General features: G+C 44.5%; 1 protein-coding gene across 1 annotated transcript in view; it reads right to left on the bottom strand.

Annotated features, from left to right (window-relative positions):
- Nucleotides 1–489: 489 nt before the first annotated feature.
- The window catches only part of LOC135518878 (syntaxin-binding protein 5-like), a 184,831-nt gene continuing 166,097 nt past the window's right edge, over nt 490–19,223 (bottom strand). Inside the window, exons 8-12 of the mRNA XM_064943832.1 lie at nt 14,586–14,709; nt 11,873–11,948; nt 7,478–7,638; nt 7,137–7,149; nt 490–655 (exon numbers count right to left, since the gene is read on the bottom strand). Of these exons, the coding sequence (XP_064799904.1) occupies nt 490–655; nt 7,137–7,149; nt 7,478–7,638; nt 11,873–11,948; nt 14,586–14,709 (540 nt within the window). The remainder of the gene's footprint in view (nt 656–7,136; nt 7,150–7,477; nt 7,639–11,872; nt 11,949–14,585; nt 14,710–19,223) is intronic.

The raw sequence follows: 19,223 nt of genomic DNA on the forward strand, positions 1-19,223 counted from the left end.
TGTTGATACTATAGTAGTGTGAGTATTGTAACATGAGAAAGGAAGGGGGAGTGAACTTACTAGCAGATGCATCCCAAAACTTGACGGTTCCATCTGCATGACTGCATAACGAATAAAAGACGGGGGGGCAAAGGTCAAGAGAACAGTCCGTGTCCAATAGTCAACGAGACTCTACTGCTTTTATCAACAACACACACAAAGGGGAGCAGAGGAAAACTTTATTCCGTCCCGTCTGAGTGAATAAGAACCAGCCGCTGCATGTTAGTTCACACACTTCGACAACAAAGTCTCCGACAGTACGGAACCCACCGACTCACCCTGTGACGATAACCTCTGGGTAGGCCTGTGAGCCTAATGTCCACGTACCGCCACTCACTGGCCACTCCTGTCAAGAGTAAGACAGATGCTCAATGGACTGAAAACTTCCCGAACGGAATTGAGCTTTTTTTTGTTGTTGTTCGCTTTAGTTTTACTTTGTCATTGTCTAACCTATGAACTGTTGCGTACCTTGTGGCTGTAGCCGGTCTTCTTCTGCTTGGCTCCTACGGAGTAGAGGACTGGGATGACATCTGGGGGGCACTCGGCGAAGTAGGCTGTGCAGGTAACAGGAGACTCGTGGATGTCCATGGGGTATGGGTTCTCAAAGATGGGGAAACTTGCAACAGGAGAGGGGAAAGAAAAATGATATCATGTGCACGTCGAGTTCTCACAGGGAAGTACGTGTGTGTGTGTGTGTGTGTGTGTGTGTGTGTGTGTGTGTGTGTGTGTGTGTGTGTGTGTGTGTGTGTGTGTGTGTGTGTGTGTGTGTGTGTGTGACTGCTACAGAACGTTATCAACAACATTTTTGAAATGACAAATAACCAAAACGTCCAATTGGTTCTAACTGTGAGTAGTGCAGTTTGTGGATATTCAATGGGCATCTGATGGATATTTCAACCTTTTGGTGGCAGCAGAGCAGAACACCACCCAAGACACCACTTAAATACATTCCCAGCAGCTAATTGTCCAAGCACTATTCCATATCAACGCTGTAATTATGTAAACACAGAGTCATAAAAATATGGAGGAATAGTTTAGATCTCCATGCCTTTTCTTCATCTCCCTCCCTCAGAGTGTGGATGTGTCATCTGCAGAGTGTGGATGTGTCATCTGCAGAGTGTGGATGTGTCATCTGCAGAGTGTTGATGTGTCATCTGCAGTTTTATGTGGTAGGATGCTGTTTGGGACTATTGTAGTTTTATGTGGTAGGATGCTGTCTGGGACTATTGTAGCTGTATGTGGTAGGATGCTGTCTGGGACTATTGTAGTTTTATGTGGTAGGATGCTGTCTGGGACTATTGTAGTTTTATGTGGTAGGATGCTGTCTGGGACTATTGTAGCTGTATGTGGTAGGATGCTGTCTGGGACTATTGTAGTTTTATGTGGTAGGATGCTGTCTGGGACTACTATAGTTGTGATGTGGTAGGATGCTGTCTGGGACTATTATAGTTGTGATGTGGTAGGATGCTGTCTGGGACTACTATAGTTGTGATGTGGTAGGATGCTGTCTGGGACTAGTATAGTTGTGATGTGGTAGGATGCTCTCTGGGACTAATATAGTTGTGATGTGGTAGGATGCTGTCTGGGACTACTATAGTTTTGTGTGGTAGGATGCTGTCTGGGACTATTATAGTTGTGATGTGGTAGGATGCTGTCTGGGACTAGTATAGTTGTGATGTGGTAGGATGCTGTCTGGGACTACTATAGTTATGATGTGGTAGGATGCTGTCTGGGACTATTATAGTTGTGATGTGGTAGGATGCTGTCTGGGACTAATATAGTTGTGATGTGGTAGGATGCTGTCTGGGACTAGTATAGTTTTGTGTGGTAGGATGCTGTCTGGGACTACTATAGTTGTGATGTGGTAGGATGCTGTCTGGGACTATTATAGTTGTGATGTGGTAGGATGCTGTCTGGGACTATTATAGTTGTGATGTGGTAGGATGCTGCCTGGGACTATTATAGTTTTATGTGGTAGGATGCTGTCTGGGACTATTATAGTTTTGTGTGGTAGGATGCTGTCTGGGCCTAGTATAGTTTTGTGTGGTAGGATGCTGTCTGGGACTAGTATAGTTGTGTGGTAGGATGCTGTCTGGGACTAGTATAGTTGTGATGTGGTAGGATGCTGTCTGGGACTACTATAGTTTCCGGTGGTAGGATGCTGTCTGGGACTAGTATAGTTGTGATGTGGTAGGATGCTGTCTGGGACTAGTATAGTTGTGATGTGGTAGGATGCTGTCTGGGACTAATATAGCTGTGATGTGGTAGGATGCTGTCTGGGACTAGTATAGTTTTGTGTGGTAGGATGATGTCTGTGACTACTATAGCTGTGATGTGGTAGGATGCTGTCTGGGACTAGTATAGTTTTGTGTGGTAGGATGCTGTCTGGGTCTACTATAGTTGTGATGTGGTAGGATGCTGTCAGGGACTAGTATAGTTGTGATGTGGTAGGATGCTGTCTGGGACTAATATAGTTGTGATGTGGTAGGATGCTGTCTGGGACTAGTATAGTTTTGTGTGGTAGGATGCTGTCTGGGACTAGTATAGTTGTGATGTGGTAGGATGCTGTCTGGGACTACTATAGTTGTGATGTGGTAGGATGCTGTCTGGGACTAATATAGTTTTATGTGGTAGGATGCTGTCTGGGACTACAATAGTTTTATGTGGTAGGATGCTGTCTGCGACTACTATAGTTGTGATGTGGTAGGATGCTGTCTGGGACTATTATAGTTTTGTGTGGTAGGATGCTGTCTGGGACTAGTATAGTTGTGATGTGGTAGGATGCTGTCTGGGACTAGTATAGTTGTGTGGTAGGATGCTGTCTGGGACTAGTATAGTTGTGATGTGGTAGGATGCTGTCTGCGACTACTATAGTTTTATGTGGTAGGATGCTGTCTGTGACTAGTATAGTTGTGATGTGGTAGGATGCTGTCTGGGACTATTATAGTTTTATGTGTTAGGATGCTGTCTGGGACTAGTATAGTTGTGATGTGGTAGGATGCTGTCTGGGACTAGTATAGTTATGATGTGGTAGGATGCTGTCTGGGACTATTATAGTTATGATGTGGTAGGATGCTGTCTGGGACTACTATAGTTTTGTGTGGTAGGATGCTGTCTGGGACTAGTATAGTTGTGATGTGGTAGGATGCTGTCTGGGACTACTATAGTTTTATGTGGTAGGATGCTGTCTGGGACTACTATAGTTTTATGTGGTAGGATGCTGTCTGGGACTACTATAGTTTTATGTGGTAGGATGCTGTCTGTGACTAGTATAGTTGTGATGTGGTAGGATGCTGTCTGGGACTAGTATAGTTGTGATGTGGTAGGATGCTGTCTGGGACTACTATAGTTGTGATGTGGTAGGATGCTGTCTGGGACTAATATAGTTTTATGTGGTAGGATGCTGTCTGGGACTACAATAGTTTTATGTGGTAGGATGCTGTCTGGGACTACAATAGTTTTATGTGGTAGGATACTGTCTGGGACTACTATAGTTGTGATGTGGTAGGATGCTGTCTGGGACTAGTATAGTTTTGTGTGGTAGGATGCTGTCTGGGACTACTATAGTTTTATGTGGTAGGATGCTGTCTGGGACTACTATAGTTTTATGTGGTAGGATGCTGTCTGGGACTACTATAGTTTTGTGTGGTAGGATGCTGTCTGGGACTACTATAGTTGTGATGTGGTAGGATGCTGTCTGGGACTACTATAGTTTTGTGTGGTAGGATGCTGTCTGGGACTACTATAGTTGTGATGTGGTAGGATGCTGTCTGGGACTACTATAGTTTTGTGTGGTAGGATGCTGTCTGGGACTACAATAGTTTTATGTGGTATGATGCTGTCTGGGACTAGTATAGTTGTAATGTGGTAGGATGCTGTCTGGGACTATTATAGTTGTGACGTGGTAGGATGCTGTCTGGGACTAGTATAGTTGTGATGTGGTAGGATGCTCTCTGGGACTAATATAGTTGTGATGTGGTAGGATGCTGTCTGGGACTACTATAGTTTTGTGTGGTAGGATGCTGTCTGGGACTAATATAGTTTTGTGTGGTAGGATGCTGTCTGGGACTAATATAGTTTTGTGTGGTAGGATGCTGTCTGGGACTAGTATAGTTGTGATGTGGTAGGATGCTGTCTGGGACTAGTATAGTTTTGTGTGGTAGGATGCTGTCTGGGACTAGTATAGTTGTGATGTGGTAGGATGCTGTCTGGGACTATTATAGTTATGATGTGGTAGGATGCTGTCTGGGACTAGTATAGTTTTGTGTGGTAGGATGCTGTCTGGGACTAGTATAGTTGTGATGTGGTAGGATGCTGTCAGGGACTAGTATAGTTTTGTGTGGTAGGATGCTGTCTGGGACTAGTATAGTTTTGTGTGGTAGGATGCTGTCTGGGACTAGTATAGTTGTGATGTGGTAGGATGCTGTCTGGGACTAGTATAGTTTTGTGTGGTAGGATGCTGTCTGGGACTACTATAGTTGTGATGTGGTAGGATGCTGTCAGGGACTAGTATAGTTTTGTGTGGTAGGATGCTGTCTGGGACTAGTATAGTTTTGTGTGGTAGGATGCTGTCTGGGACTAGTATAGTTTTGTGTGGTAGGATGCTGTCTGGGACTAGTATAGTTTTGTGTGGTAGGATGCTGTCTGGGACTACTATAGTTGTGATGTGGTAGGATGCTGTCTGGGACTACTATAGTTGTGATGTGGTAGGATGCTGTCTGGGACTACTATAGTTGTGATGTGGTAGGATGCTGTCTGGGACTACTATAGTTTTATGTGGTAGGATGCTGTCTGGGACTACTATAGTTTTATGTGGTAGGATGCTGTCTGGGACTACTATAGTTTTATGTGGTAGGATGCTGTCTGTGACTACTATTGTTTTGTGTGGTAGGATGCTGTCTGTGACTATTATAGTTTTGATGTGGTAGGATGCTGTCAGGGACTACTATAGTTGTGATGTGGTAGGATGCTGTCTGGGACTAGTATAGTTTTATGTGGTAGGATGCTGTCTGGGACTACTATAGTTGTGATGTGGTAGGATGCTGTCTGGGACTAATATAGTTTTATGTGGTAGGATGCTGTCTGGGACTACAATAGTTTTATGTGGTAGGATACTGTCTGGGACTACAATAGTTTTATGTGGTAGGATGCTGTCTGGGACTACTATAGTTGTGATGTGGTAGGATGCTGTCTGGGACTATTATAGTTTTGTGTGGTAGGATGCTGTCTGGGACTAGTATAGTTGTGATGTGGTAGGATGCTGTCTGGGACTACTATAGTTGTGATGTGGTAGGATGCTGTCTGGGACTACTATAGTTTTGTGTGGTAGGATGCTGTCTGGGACTACTATAGTTGTGATGTGGTAGGATGCTGTCTGGGACTAGCATAGTTTTACGTGGTAGGATGCTGTCTGGGACTAGTATAGTTTTGTGTGGTAGGATGCTGTCTGGGACTATTATAGTTGTGATGTGGTAGGATGCTGTCTGGGACTACTATAGTTTCCGGTGGTAGGATGCTGTCTGGGACTAGTATAGTTGTGATGTGGTAGGATGCTGTCTGGGACTAGTATAGTTGTGATGTGGTAGGATGCTGTCTGGGACTAATATAGCTGTGATGTGGTAGGATGCTGTCTGGGACTAGTATAGTTTTGATGTGGTAGGATGCTGTCTGGGACTACTATAGTTGTGATGTGGTAGGATGCTGTCTGGGACTAGTATAGTTGTGATGTGGTAGGATGCTGTCTGGGACTACTATAGTTGTGATGTGGTAGGATGCTGTCTGGGACTAGTATAGTTTTGTGTGGTAGGATGCTGTCTGGGACTACTATAGTTGTGATGTGGTAGGATGCTGTCTGGGACTACTATAGTTTTATGTGGTAGGATGCTGTCTGGGACTACTATAGTTTGATGTGGTAGGATGCTGTCTGGGACTAGTATAGTTGTGATGTGGTAGGATGCTGTCTGGGACTAGTATAGTTGTGATGTGGTAGGATGCTGTCTGGGACTACTATAGTTGTGATGTGGTAGGATGCTGTCTGGGACTACTATAGTTGTGATGTGGTAGGATGCTGTCTGGGACTATTATAGTTGTATGTGGTAGGATGCTGTCTGGGACTACTATAGTTGTGATGTGGTAGGATGCTGTCTGGGACTAGTATAGTTGTGATGTGGTAGGATGCTGTCTGGGACTACTATAGTTGTGACGTGGTAGGATGCTGTCTGGGACTACTATAGTTTTGTGTGGTAGGATGCTGTCTGGGACTACTATAGTTGTGATGTGGTAGGATGCTGTCTGGGACTATTATAGTTGTGATGTGGTAGGATGCTGTCTGGGACTAGTATAGTTGTGATGTGGTAGGATGCTGTCTGGGACTAGTATAGTTGTGATGTGGTAGGATGCTGTCTGGGACTAGTATAGTTGTGATGTGGTAGGATGCTGTCTGGGACTACTATAGTTGTGATGTGGTAGGATGCTGTCTGGGACTACTATAGTTGTGATGTGGTGTGGTAGGATGCTGTCTGGGACTACTATAGTTGTGATGTGGTAGGATGCTGTCTGGGACTACTATAGTTGTGATGTGGTAGGATGCTGTCTGGGACTAGTATAGTTGTGATGTGGTAGGATGCTGTCTGGGACTAGTATAGTTTTATGTGGTAGGATGCTGTCTGGGACTACTATAGTTTTATGTGGTAGGATGCTGTCTGGGACTACTATAGTTTTATGTGGTAGGATGCTGTCTGGGACTACTATAGTTGTGATGTGGTAGGATGCTGTCTGGGACTACTATAGTTTTATGTGGTAGGATGCTGTCTGGGACTAGTATAGTTGTGATGTGTTGATAGAGGAGTATTATTCACCCTGGTGATGTCTAACATTTGGCCTGGCGGTGTCACATCAGGAGTTGACAGCCTGGTTTCCTCTAGACCACAGCAGCAGCAGCAGCATGTGTGTGTGTGTGTGTGTGTGTGTGTGTGTGTGACTAGTGTGCTGTCTGGGACTAAATATAGTTTTATGTGGTAATCTATACTTGCTCTGTATGTTTAGATCAACCATGATAAAGTCCTTTTTGTACAGGAAGGAACAGCACCACCGCATACGGATCCTGGATCTCTGTAGACATTATATGTGCAGAGAACAAATACATTAACTATACAGGAAGGAACATTAAATATACTGTATGTTTCTATATCAAAACACAGAGAACAAATACATTAACTATACAGGAAGGAACATTAAATATACTGTATGTTTCTATATCTCAATGGAGTAACTTGAAATACACTGTATGTTTCTATATCTCCACAGAGTAACATATGTGTGTATTTGATGTAGGGAGGGAGAGAAAGAGAGAGAGAGAGTGAGAGAGAGAGCGAGAGAGAGAAAGAGATTTCACTTAATCCTTCAAACCCCAGCTAATGACCATGGCCCCTCAACTCACTGTTGGAGTATGGGGTGTCACAGAGCACCAGGAACTCTACGATAGGGTGGTCCATCTCCAGCACCGTAATGGCCTTGCCATGCATGATGGTCAGGGTAGGCCTCCGTCCCCCAGCCTTGTCGTATGACAGACCCCCAGAGAAGATGACATAGGGCTCGTTGCTGTGGAAACAGAGAAGATGACGTAGAGCTCACTGCTGTGGAAACAGACTCCGTCCCAGTCTAAAGTGTCTGTCTTTGTCCGTCTCTGTCAGTCTAAAGTGCCTGTCTCTGTCCCAGTCTAAAGTGCCTGTCTCTGTCCCAGTCTAAAGTGCCTGTCTCTGTCCCAGTCTAAAGTGCCTGTCTTTGTCCCAGTCTAAAGTTGTATGTGCTCTGTCCCAGTCTAAAGCGCCTGTCTCTGTCCCAGTCTAAAGTGCCTGTCTCTGTCCCAGTCTAAAGTGCCTGTCTTTGTCTGTCCCAGTCTAAAGTGCCTGTCTCTGTCTGTCAGTCTAAAGTGCCTGTCTCTGTCCCAGTCTAAAGTGCCTGTCTCTGTCCCAGTCTAAAGTGCCTGTCTCTGTCCCAGTCTAAAGTGCCTGTCTCTGTCCCAGTCTAAAGTGCCTGTCTCTGTCCCAGTCTAAAGTGCCTGTCTCTGTCCCAGTCTAAAGTGCCTGTCTCTGTCCCAGTCTAAAGTGCCTGTCTCTGTCCCAGTCTAAAGTGCCTGTCTCTGTCCCAGTCTAAAGTGCCTGTCTCTGTCCCAGTCTAAAGTGCCTGTCTCTGTCCCAGTCTAAAGTGCCTGTCTCTGTCCCAGTCTAAAGTGCCTGTCTCTGTCCCAGTCTAAAGCACATGTCTCTGTCCCAGTATTTGACTCACATTTGCTTCATTTGCTTTTCTATACAGTTGATGTCAGAAGTTTACATACACTTAGGTTGGTGCCAATTAAACTTGTTTTTCAATCACTCCACATATTTCTTGTTAACAAACTATAGTTTTGCCAAGTTGGTTAGAACATCTAATTTGTGCATGACACAAGTATTTTTTCTAACAATTGTTTACAGACAGATTGTTTAACTTATAATTCACTGCATCACCATTCCAGTGGGTCAGAAGTTTACCTACACTAAGTTGGCAGCCTTTAAACAGCTTGAAAAATTACAGAAAATGATGTAATGGCTTTAGAAGCTTCTGATAGGCTAATGGACAGAGAGAGGGGTGGGGATGGAAACTCAAAAGAAACTAACTTTTCAACAGAGACCCCGATGACTGTTGGGGTATAATCAGAATTGGTGGGTAACATAGATAAGATGTTTTATTTTCATAATATGCTTATGAGTTATTTCTCATAAGAATGTATTTTGTTGTAATATAGTGGTGGCCATTGGCAGTTATCTGTTCTATGTCAAGACTAAGTTGCTTGAGCCGCAGAGAGGGAGAGGTCAAGGTGTCATCATGTGTAAACATATCTTTTGCTCCACTGTGTCGGTGTGCCAGTCACTCCCTACTTTTCCCATCGGGGTAGAGGAGGATGGCAGTGTCTGGAATCATTCTATGCTCCTCTATCTTAACCTATAGTCTCACTCTCCTCTCCGTGAGCTTGTCCAGGATTGGTTGTATTTAGAATTGGTTGTATCTAAATGACAATTTGTTATATATCATAGGGTGGGGGTAATGTCTTGGTACCATTTTGTACAAAGGACAAAATAAGAGCTTTGTTTAGGAGACCAAACTGAACGATAATTTATAGCCAACTCTAGCTAGGAGATACTCCTCTCTGAAGTAAAGTCTTTCTTTGTGTAAGTTCCTGGGACCTGTGGATTGTCATGTCGTCTCGGGGGTGGATGTTTGCTATAAAGGATCCATTTGCCATTATGTTGGGACTCTCAACTTTTCATTAGAGATACTGAACTGTTGAAAGTCAAAATGCTATTGCAATGTGGAAGGGACTCTCAGAGAATTCATTGATAGACACTGAATTGATCTGAGAGTCACAGGGTTTGTGATAGAGCTCATATAATTAAAGATGGACTTTGATAACTAACTCTGACTTGTGTGTGTGGTTTGCTCCCATGATTTGGTAAATAGAGGAAATTTCCATGACACGACACACTGAGCGTACATATATATTGATTGCAATGGTTCCAGAATGAGTGAGCGTTCATGTGCAAAGGATTAGCATTTCAATTGTTATAATTATCAACTCTGTGTTTTATCTCAGTTGACCCCCACTTCCCTTCTGTCTACCAAGCCGCAATGCCGGTTTAGCCCACTAGGGAAACTCCTTTATCATTTCCTTGTAACTATCTACTGTTTGTTTATGCATTTCTGTGAATTACTTAGTTAATAAATAAATTATTTAAGACAATTGATGTATGGATGACTCATAGTGAAGACTGGGTTCGTGCGGATAACCAACAACTTACGACATTTGGAACGAGACTAACGTGAGGTAAATCATTCTTAATTAATCAGAAGACTATTGATCAGGTATGAAAATATCTGAAAAGTTATATTAGGAAAACTACAACTTTGCAATCTGAATATTTTCCTTGGTGCCCCGACTTCCTAGTTAATTACAGTTACACGATTAATCAGTTTAATCATGTAATAATAATTACAGAGAACCTTTGATAAAAACGAAGTCTTCAGTTAATGATAGTAAAGACATGACAAGAGTTACCCAAAATGTTTGACTCAAGTTAAACACTTTAAAGGCAATGCTACCAAATAGAGTGTATGTAAACTTCTGATTCACTGGGAATGTGATGAAAGAAATAAAAGCTGAAATAAATCATTCTCTCTGCTATTATTCTGACATTTCACATTCTTAAAATAAAGCGTGATCCTAACTGCCCTAAGACAGGGAATCTTTTACTCAGATTAAATGTCAGGAAAACTGTATTTGGCTAACGTGTATGTAAAACGTCTGACTTCAACTGTATGTCTCTTTTAAATCGAACTTCACACAACTAGAACTACAAGCCTCAATTGTAAATTCACAAGCCATTTAAAGGAGGGAAATAGGAACGGATAACAGGGATCGGGCATTCCCAACAGACAACAAAGATCATGAATCAGATAAGAATTTCAGAGGCTCTCCTCTCAATTCCGTGCGTGGAGATAAGAAACGCTTTTAAAAAGGCTCTTTTGTTGTTAATTGTCTTCTTGTGTGATATAAAGCCTTCAGATGGAGGACTCAGACCTAGCTGGAGCATGTTCATACTGAGTTTCACTTCAGAAGCACATCAAAATAGTTTTTGGGGGGCAAATACAAACATTGAGAACTTAACAAGTTAATGTGCATTACACGAGGACTGCTTTTGACATTAATTTGTTTGGTGTAAAATCAGAGAGAACTGGATTTGAAGGTGAATGGAAAATAGGGCAAAAAACATTTATCTAAACACTTCCTGGGTCATGACGGATATATCGTATTTCCTTGTTCATCAATGCTGTCGGGATTATGCTATGACACTTCAAAATGTAGTGTTACATTTTGTTAGATATTTTTCAACTCCTTCTTTATATCCCAAAACGTCAGTTTAGTTGGCACCATCCACTTGAGTTCAACTTGCAGAGAAAAAAATCTGAAAATCTACCCCTAAACTTTGATTCAACAAGTCAAAATACGTTTCTAGTTACTCCTCAGATACCCTAAAATGTAATAAAACTATAATATTTCTTACAGAAAGAAGTATGTTCAATAGGAAAACAATTTTAGCAGGTGCGTCCTGTCTTCATGCATACCCGAATTTTCAAGACTGTGTCCCTTTTTGACAAAAAATGTCGTATTCGTTTTGGAATAAACCTTGAACATAGACTACTGACACCCTGTGGAAGTCATAGGATTTGAATCCTGAGAGCTAGAATTGAGTATGTATACTTTCCATTGTAAGAGCTCTCAAAAAAAAACAAAACAACATTCCGGTTGGTTTTGCTTTGGATTTTCTCCTACCATATCTATTGTGGTATATTGTCCTACATTATTTTAACATTTCTACAAACTTCAAAGTGTTTTCTTCCCAATGGTACCAATTATATGCATATCCTGGCGTCAGGGCCTGAGCAACAGGCAGTTTACTTTGGACACGTCATTCAGACAGGAAAGTGGAGAAAGGACACGAGCCAGCTTCGCCTGGCACTACTATAGTTTTATGGTAGGATGCTACAGTAGCATATGGTTAGTGCAGTACAGATGTGGTGTAGTGCCGTCCTGTGTGCTGCATGGTTTACCTCTTAAGAGGCTCCTGGTTTAGGCTGTTACAGGCTCATAGTTTACAGGCTGGCTGTTAGTTGGTACCTGTTACAGGCTCATAGTTTACCTGTTACAGGCTCATGCTCATGGTTTACAGGCTCTGTTAGAGGCAGGCATGGTTTACCTGTTACAGGCTCATGGTTTACCTGTTAGAGGCTCATGGTTTACCTGTTTCTGGACGTCTTGTATTCCACCTTGAGGATGGGCTTACACGCCTCCTTCCTCCCTTCCTTCAGTATCTTCCCTGGGGAGATGAGAAAAGGGAACATCTCAAAAAGTGGACTATCCCTTTAAATGTTTACAGTTTTTATACTTTGATAATAGGAGTTATTAGAATATCTCAGAGTTTTTCAAATCACTGTCATCAACTGTAATTCTAAACTGATCCAAACCTTAATGGAATTTAGTAGTACAGTAGAACAATCTCTGTGTGAGTTTGCATATTCTGTTCAACAACACATTTTTTTGTCTCTTTTCCTCATCAAAGCATATTGTTTTTATCTAATTCCTATGTTAACTTTGATGAACAAGCTGGGGAGTGGAGGGAAGTAGAATAGAACATGTTGGTTAATGTGGATATAAGTCGTTCACAATGTTTACCTCTTCTCAAGTCTCACTGTTTGTACAGTGGTTCTTCCTTTTGAGTTTTTTTAAATTAAATGTATTTTACTAGGCAAGTCAGTTAAGAACAAATTCTTATTTTCAATGATGGCCTAGGAACAGTGGGTTAACTGCCTGTTCAGGGGCAGAACGACAGATTTGTACCTTGTCAGCTCAGGGATTTGAACTTGCAACCTTTTGGTTACTAGTCCAACACTCTAACCACTAGGCTACCCTGCCGCCCCATTTTGCTGCTACCGTTTCTGGTAGACGGTGACAGATTGAATTGGTAAAATTGAGTCATTCTGACAACAATGGCTGACACTTAAAATAACGTGCCGTAGAATTCTGTGGCACCCTGCAAGATGTACTGTAGTACAGCGCAACTTGTACAGGGAGAACCACTGTGAGGCATAAAACTTTCCTCTGGGATCTGACCTGGCATATCATCCAGGATACTGGGTTCATCTCTTACGGTATTCATGATAAAACGTCCTTCTCAAAATGAAGTGTAAACAGCTAATAAACCCACATGTGAGAGAGAAAATACAACCTCACGTCATAATAATATACATAGAGACGAGCAGAACAGTGTAGATCCAAAACAGAGCAGAATAGAACAGAGCAGAACAGTGTAGATCCATAACAGAGCAGAACAGAACAGAGAAGAAAACAGCAGAACACAGAGCAGAACAGATCAGAGTAGAACAGAACAGAACAGAACAGTGTAGATCCATAACAGAGCAGAACCAAAACAGAGTAGAACAGAACAGAGAAGAAAACAGCAGAACAGATCAGAGTAGAACAGAACAGAGCAGAACAGAGAAGAACAGAAAAGAGTAGAATAGAACAGAGCAGAACAGATCAGAGTAGAACAGAACAGAGCAGAGCAGAACAGAGAAGAACAGAGAAGAACAGAGCAGAACAGAACAGAGAAGAACGGAGCAGAACAGAGCAGAACAGAACAGAGCAGAACAGAACAGAGAAGAACAGAGAAGAACAGAGAATAGAACAGAGCAGAACAGAACAGAGCAGAACAGAACAGATCAGAGCAGAGCAGAACAGAGAAGAACAGAGAAGAACAGAGCAGAACAGATCAGATCAGAGTAGAACAGAACAGAACAGAGCAGAGCAGAGAAGAACAGAACAGAACAGAGAAGAACAGAACAGAACAGAGCAGAACAGAACAGAGCAGAACAGAACAGAGCAGAACAGAACAGAGTTTGTGAACAGAGTCAAAGTAGAATGACTCTGCTGAAGAAACTTATCTCGCTCTCTCCCTGACCTGACCAGTCAAATAAACCAAAAACCATGAATAAAATAAAACTAATTGCCCACTGTTCCAGTCCTATTAGCCCACTGTTCCAGTCCTATTAGCCCACTGTTCCAGTCCTATTAGCCCACTGTTCCAGTCCTATTAGCCCACTGTTCCAGTCCTATTAGCCCACTGTTCCAGTCCTATTAGCCCACTGTTCCAGTCCTATTAGCCCACTGTTCCAGTCCTATTAGCCCACTGTTCCAGTCCTATTAGCCCACTGTTCCAGTCCTATTAGCCCACTGTTCCAGTCCTATTAGCCCACTGTTCCAGTCCTATTAGCCCACTGTTCCAGTCCTATTAGCCCACTGTTCCAGTCCTATCAGCCCACTGTTCCAGTCCTATTAGCCCACTGTTCCAGTCCTATCAGCCCACTGTTCCAGTCCTATTAGCCCACTGTTCCAGTCCTATTAGCCCACTGTTCCAGTCCTATTAGCCCTCTGTTCCAGTCCTATTAGCGCACTGTTCCAGTCCTATTAGCCCACTGTTCCAGTCCTATTAGCCCACTGTTCCAGTCCTATCAGCCCACTGTTCCAGTCCTATTAGCCCACTGTTCCAGTCCTATTAGCCCACTGTTCCAGTCCTATTAGCCCACTGTTCCAGTCCTATTAGCCCACTGTTCCAGTCCTATTAGCCCACTGTTCCAGTCCTATTAGCCCACTGTTCCAGGCCTATTATGCATCCCGGTGTGACAGACAGACTGTGTGTGTGTCCTTTCTGTGGGTCTGAGCTCTGAGCAGACAGACAGTGCTGGGGAGTCTTCCATAAGATAGTTCAAAGGGTCAAACAATGGCGCCTACACACAGACGAGTCCATCACAGCCACAGACAGCCAAGGCCGTGGCAGAGAAGCAGCGGTTCTCTCATCACAATCAGAGCTGAAAGAGTATTCAGCAAACATCTGACATGTGTTTTGTAGATGTGTGTTTGTTTGTGTACGTGTGTGTGTTTTGTGTGGGTGTCTCACCATGAGGATATGTGATCTGAATAGGTCTGGCTGTGTTCCTCAGGTTCCACATCGTCAAGCTGCCGTCTGAGTGGCTACACATGAACTGCTTCCCTTCATGGTGCCAGCTCACAGAATGGATAGCCTGGAGGGAGAGAGAATCACGGGTAGAGAGAGGGAGGGAGGAGGGGATTGTGAGGGTAGAGAGAGAGAGAGGATGGGATTGTGAGGGTAGAGAGAGAGGGAAAGAAACAGAGAGAGAGGGAGGGAGAATGGGGTTGTGAGGGTAGAGAGAGAGGGAAAGAAACAGAGAGAGAGATTTAAAGGTTAGAGAGAGGGAGGGAGGAGGGGATTGTGAGGGTAGAGAGAGGGAAAGAAACAGAGAGAGAGATTTAAAGATTAGAGAGAGGGAGGGAGGAAGGGATCGTGAGGGTAGAGAGAGAGAGAGCGAGAGAGGGAAAGAAACAGAGAGATTTAAAGATTAGAGAGAGAGAGGAAGGAAGGGATTGTGAGGTGCAAGAGAGAGGGAAAGAAACAGAGAGAGAGATTTAAAGATTAGAGAGAGAGAGAGAAGGAAGGGATTGTGAGGGTAGAGAGAGAGAGCGAGAGAGGGAAAGAGAGAGAGAGCATTAAAGGATAGATAGAGGGAGGAAGGAGGGCAACGTGAGAAGGGAGAGAAAAGATATGTTATTAAGGGTAGAGAGAGAGAGGGAAGAGAATGTGGAAAACTCTCCTACCTGCATTGGTGCCCCATGTAAGGACAAAATGCACCCCTTCACCCAGGGTTAACCTAGAACCTAAATCAAATCAGTGCTGTCCCTAAACTATTTTGGAGCTAAATGAGAGTGGAAACGGCTAGAGCCGGACTGATTAAAACTGTGAACAGGATCAATACCACCTCAAACCGATAACTAGACATAGAACCGGAGAAGTAGAGAAAAAGAGGGTTGGGAAACTAAGGAAATGGACTGTCGTACATGTACCATTCAAATAATTACACAGTAAAAGTCAATAATGCAATCCAATTAGGCTTATGTTCCTTCCCTAGAATCAACACACACACACAGACACACACACACACACACACACACACAGATTATGTTTACCTGCACAGTAACTATTTGATATTAAACTGATTATGGCAGTAGGCATGTAAACAAACTTACTCTGCTTATCTTATTTGGAGTTAGGTCAAAATCGAGAGTAAAGCATACGCTGATTAAAACACCTGGTTTTCTGAGAGATTAATAGGACAAGTAAGCACCTTCTAAACACCATGTAAACACCTTGTAAACACCATGTAAACACCTTGTAAACACCATGTAAACACCTTGTAAATACCATGTAAACATCTTGTAAACACCTTGTAAACATCGTGTAAACACCTTGTAAATACCATGTAAACATCTTGTAAATACCATGTAAACACCATGTAAACATCTTGTAAACATCATGTAAACACCTTGTAAAAACCATGTAAACACCTTGTAAACAACAAGTAAACATCTTGTAAACACCATGTAAACATCTTGTAAACACCATGTAAACAACATGTAAACATCTTGTAAACACCATGTAAACAACATGTAAACACCTTGTAAACACCATGTAAACACCACGTAAACACCTTGTAAACACCACGGAAACATCATGTAAACACCATGTAAACATCTTGTAAACAACATGTAAACACCTTGTAAACACCATGTAAACACCATGTAAACACCACGTAAACATCTTGTAAACACCTTGTAAACACCATGTAAACACCATGTAAACATCTTGTAAATACCATGTAAACACATTGTAAACACATTGTAAACACATTGTAAACACATTGTAAACACCATGTAAACACCTTAATTAATCGGAGTTCCAGCGGTGTATTTGATCTGAGCATGTGCCAGCATCAGCCAAGAGGCCGAGCACCAGCCAAGAGGCCGAGCACCAGCCAAGAGGCCGAGCACCAGCCAAGAGGCCGAGCACCAGCCAAGAGGCCAAGCACCAGCCAAGAGGCCGAGCACCAGCCAAGCGAGCCTTAGAGCACCAGCCAAGCGGCCTAACGCGCCAGCCAAGCGGCCTAGCGCCAGCCAAGCGGCCTTGCGCCAGCCAAGCGGCCTTGCGCCAGCCAAGCGGCCTTGCGCGCCAACCCAGAGGCCTTACGCACCAGCCCAGCAGCCTTACGCACCAGCCCAGCGGTTAGAACGAAAGAAAAAAAAAAATTGAAGAAAGATGGTGGAAGTGTGACCATTAGTGTTGCAGCGGGATGTGACGTTGAGAACACTGCCGTTTATCCACCCGTTCCTCTCTTTCTTCCATCTCCGTCAAAGACAGAGCCTTCCTTATAACAAATAATTTCAGAGTGAGAGCTCCTTTTGTCCTACACGATCTAAGCAATAGCGACGCCTTCCCCTTGTTGTGTTCGGCCGTCTTTGATGACGATATGTGCTAGAGACATGGAGGCAGCAGAGAGGTCTAGGGACCTGGAGACACCAGAGAGGTCTAGGGACCTGGACACAACAGAGAGGTCTAGGGACGTGGACGCAGCGAGAGAGATATAGAGACCTGGAGACACCAGAGATTTCTAGAGACGTGGACACAGCAGAGAGATATAGAGACCTGGAGACACCAGAGAGGTCTAGGGACCTGGAGACACCAGAGAGGTCTAGGGACCTGGACACACAGAGATATAGAGACCTGGAGACACCAGAGAGGTCTAGATACCTGGAGACACCAGAGAGGTAGAGAGACCTGGAGACACCAGAGAGGTCTAGAGACACCAGAGAGTCATAGAGACCTGGAGGCACCAGAGAGTCATAGAGACCTGGAGACACCAGAGAGTCATAGAGACCTGGAGACACCAGAGAGTCATAGAGACCTGGAGACACCAGAGAGGTCTAGAGATCAGGAGACACCAGAGAGGTCTAGAGACCTGGACGCACCAGAGAGTCATAAAGACCTGGAGACACCAGAGAGGTCTAGAGACCTGGAGACACCAGAGAGGTTTAGAGACCTGGAGACACCAGAGAGGTCTAGAGACCAGGAGACACCAGAGAGCCTAGAGACCTGGAGATACCAGAGAGGTCTAGAGACACCAGAGAGTCATAGAGACCTGGAGGCACCAGAGAGTCATAGAGCCCTGGAGGCACCAGAGAGTCATAGAGACCTGGAGACACCAGAGAGGTCTAGAGACACCAGAGAGTCATAGAGAGCTGGAGACACCAGAGAGTCTAGAGACCTGAAGGCAACAGAGAGTCATAAAGACCTGGAGACACCAGAGAGGTCTAGAGACCAGGAGACACCAGAGAGGTCTAGAGACCAGGAGACACCAGAGAGGTCTAGAGACCTGGAGACACCAGAGAGGTCTAGAGACACCAGAGGTCTAGAGACACCAGAGAGGTCTAGAGACCTGGAGACACCAGAGAGGTCTAGAGACCTGGAGACACCAGATAGGTCTAGAGACCTGGAGACACCAGAGAGGTCTAGAGACACCAGAAAGGTCTAGAGACCTGGAGACACCAGAGAGGTCTAGAGACACCAGAGACTCTAGAGACCTGGAGACACCAGAGAGGTCTAGAGACACCAGAGAGGTCAAGAGACCAGGAGACACCAGAGAGGTCTAGAGACCTGGAGACACCAGAGAGGTCTAGAGACCAGGAGACACCAGAGAGGTCTAGAGACCTGGAGACACCAGAGAGGTCTAGAGACCTGGAGACACCAGAGAGGTCAAGAGACCTGGAGAAACCAGAGAGGTCTAGAGACCTGGAGACACCAGAGAGTCATAGAGACCTGGAGACACCAGAGAGGTCTAGAGACCTGGAGACACCAGAGAGGTCTAGAGACCAGGAGACACCAGAGAGGCCTAGAGACCTGGAGATACCAGAGAGGTCTAGAGACACCAGAGAGTCATAGAGACCTGGAGGCACCAGAGAGTCATAGAGCCCTGGAGGCACCAGAGAGTCATAGAGACCTGGAGACACCAGAGAGGTCTAGAGACACCAGAGAGTCATAGAGAGCTGGAGACACCAGAGAGGTCTAGAGACCAGGAGACACCAGAGAGGTCTAGAGACCTGGAAACGCCAGAGAGGTCTAGAGACCTGGAGACACCAGAGAGGTCTAGAGACACCAGAGAGTCATAGAGACCTGGAGGCACCAGAGAGGTCTAGAGACCAGGAGACACCAGAGAGGTCTAGAGACCTGGTGACACCAGAGAGGTCTAGAGACCTGAAGGCAACAGAGAGTCATAGAGACCTGGAGACACCAGAGAGTCATAGAGACCTGGAGACACCAGAGAAGTCTAGAGACCTGGAGGTACCAGAGAGGTCTAGAGACACCAGAGAGTCATAGAGACCTGGAGACACCAGAGAGTCATAGAGACCTGGAGACACCAGAGAGGTCTAGAGACCTGGAGGTACCAGAGAGGTCTAGAGACACCGGAGGTACCAGAGAGGTCTAGAGACACCAGAGAGTCATAGAGACCTGGAGACACCAGAGAGGTCTAGAGACCTGGAGACACCAGAGAGGTCTAGAGACACCAGAGAGATATAGAGACCTGGAGACACCAGAGAGGTCTAGGGACCTGGAGACACCAGAGAGGTCTAGAGACCAGGAGACACCAGAGAGGTCTAGAGACCTGGAGACACCAGAGAGGTCTAGAGA

Source organism: Oncorhynchus masou, chromosome 29 (assembly GCF_036934945.1).
Source record: "Oncorhynchus masou masou isolate Uvic2021 chromosome 29, UVic_Omas_1.1, whole genome shotgun sequence".
Taxonomy (NCBI): domain Eukaryota; kingdom Metazoa; phylum Chordata; class Actinopteri; order Salmoniformes; family Salmonidae; genus Oncorhynchus; species Oncorhynchus masou.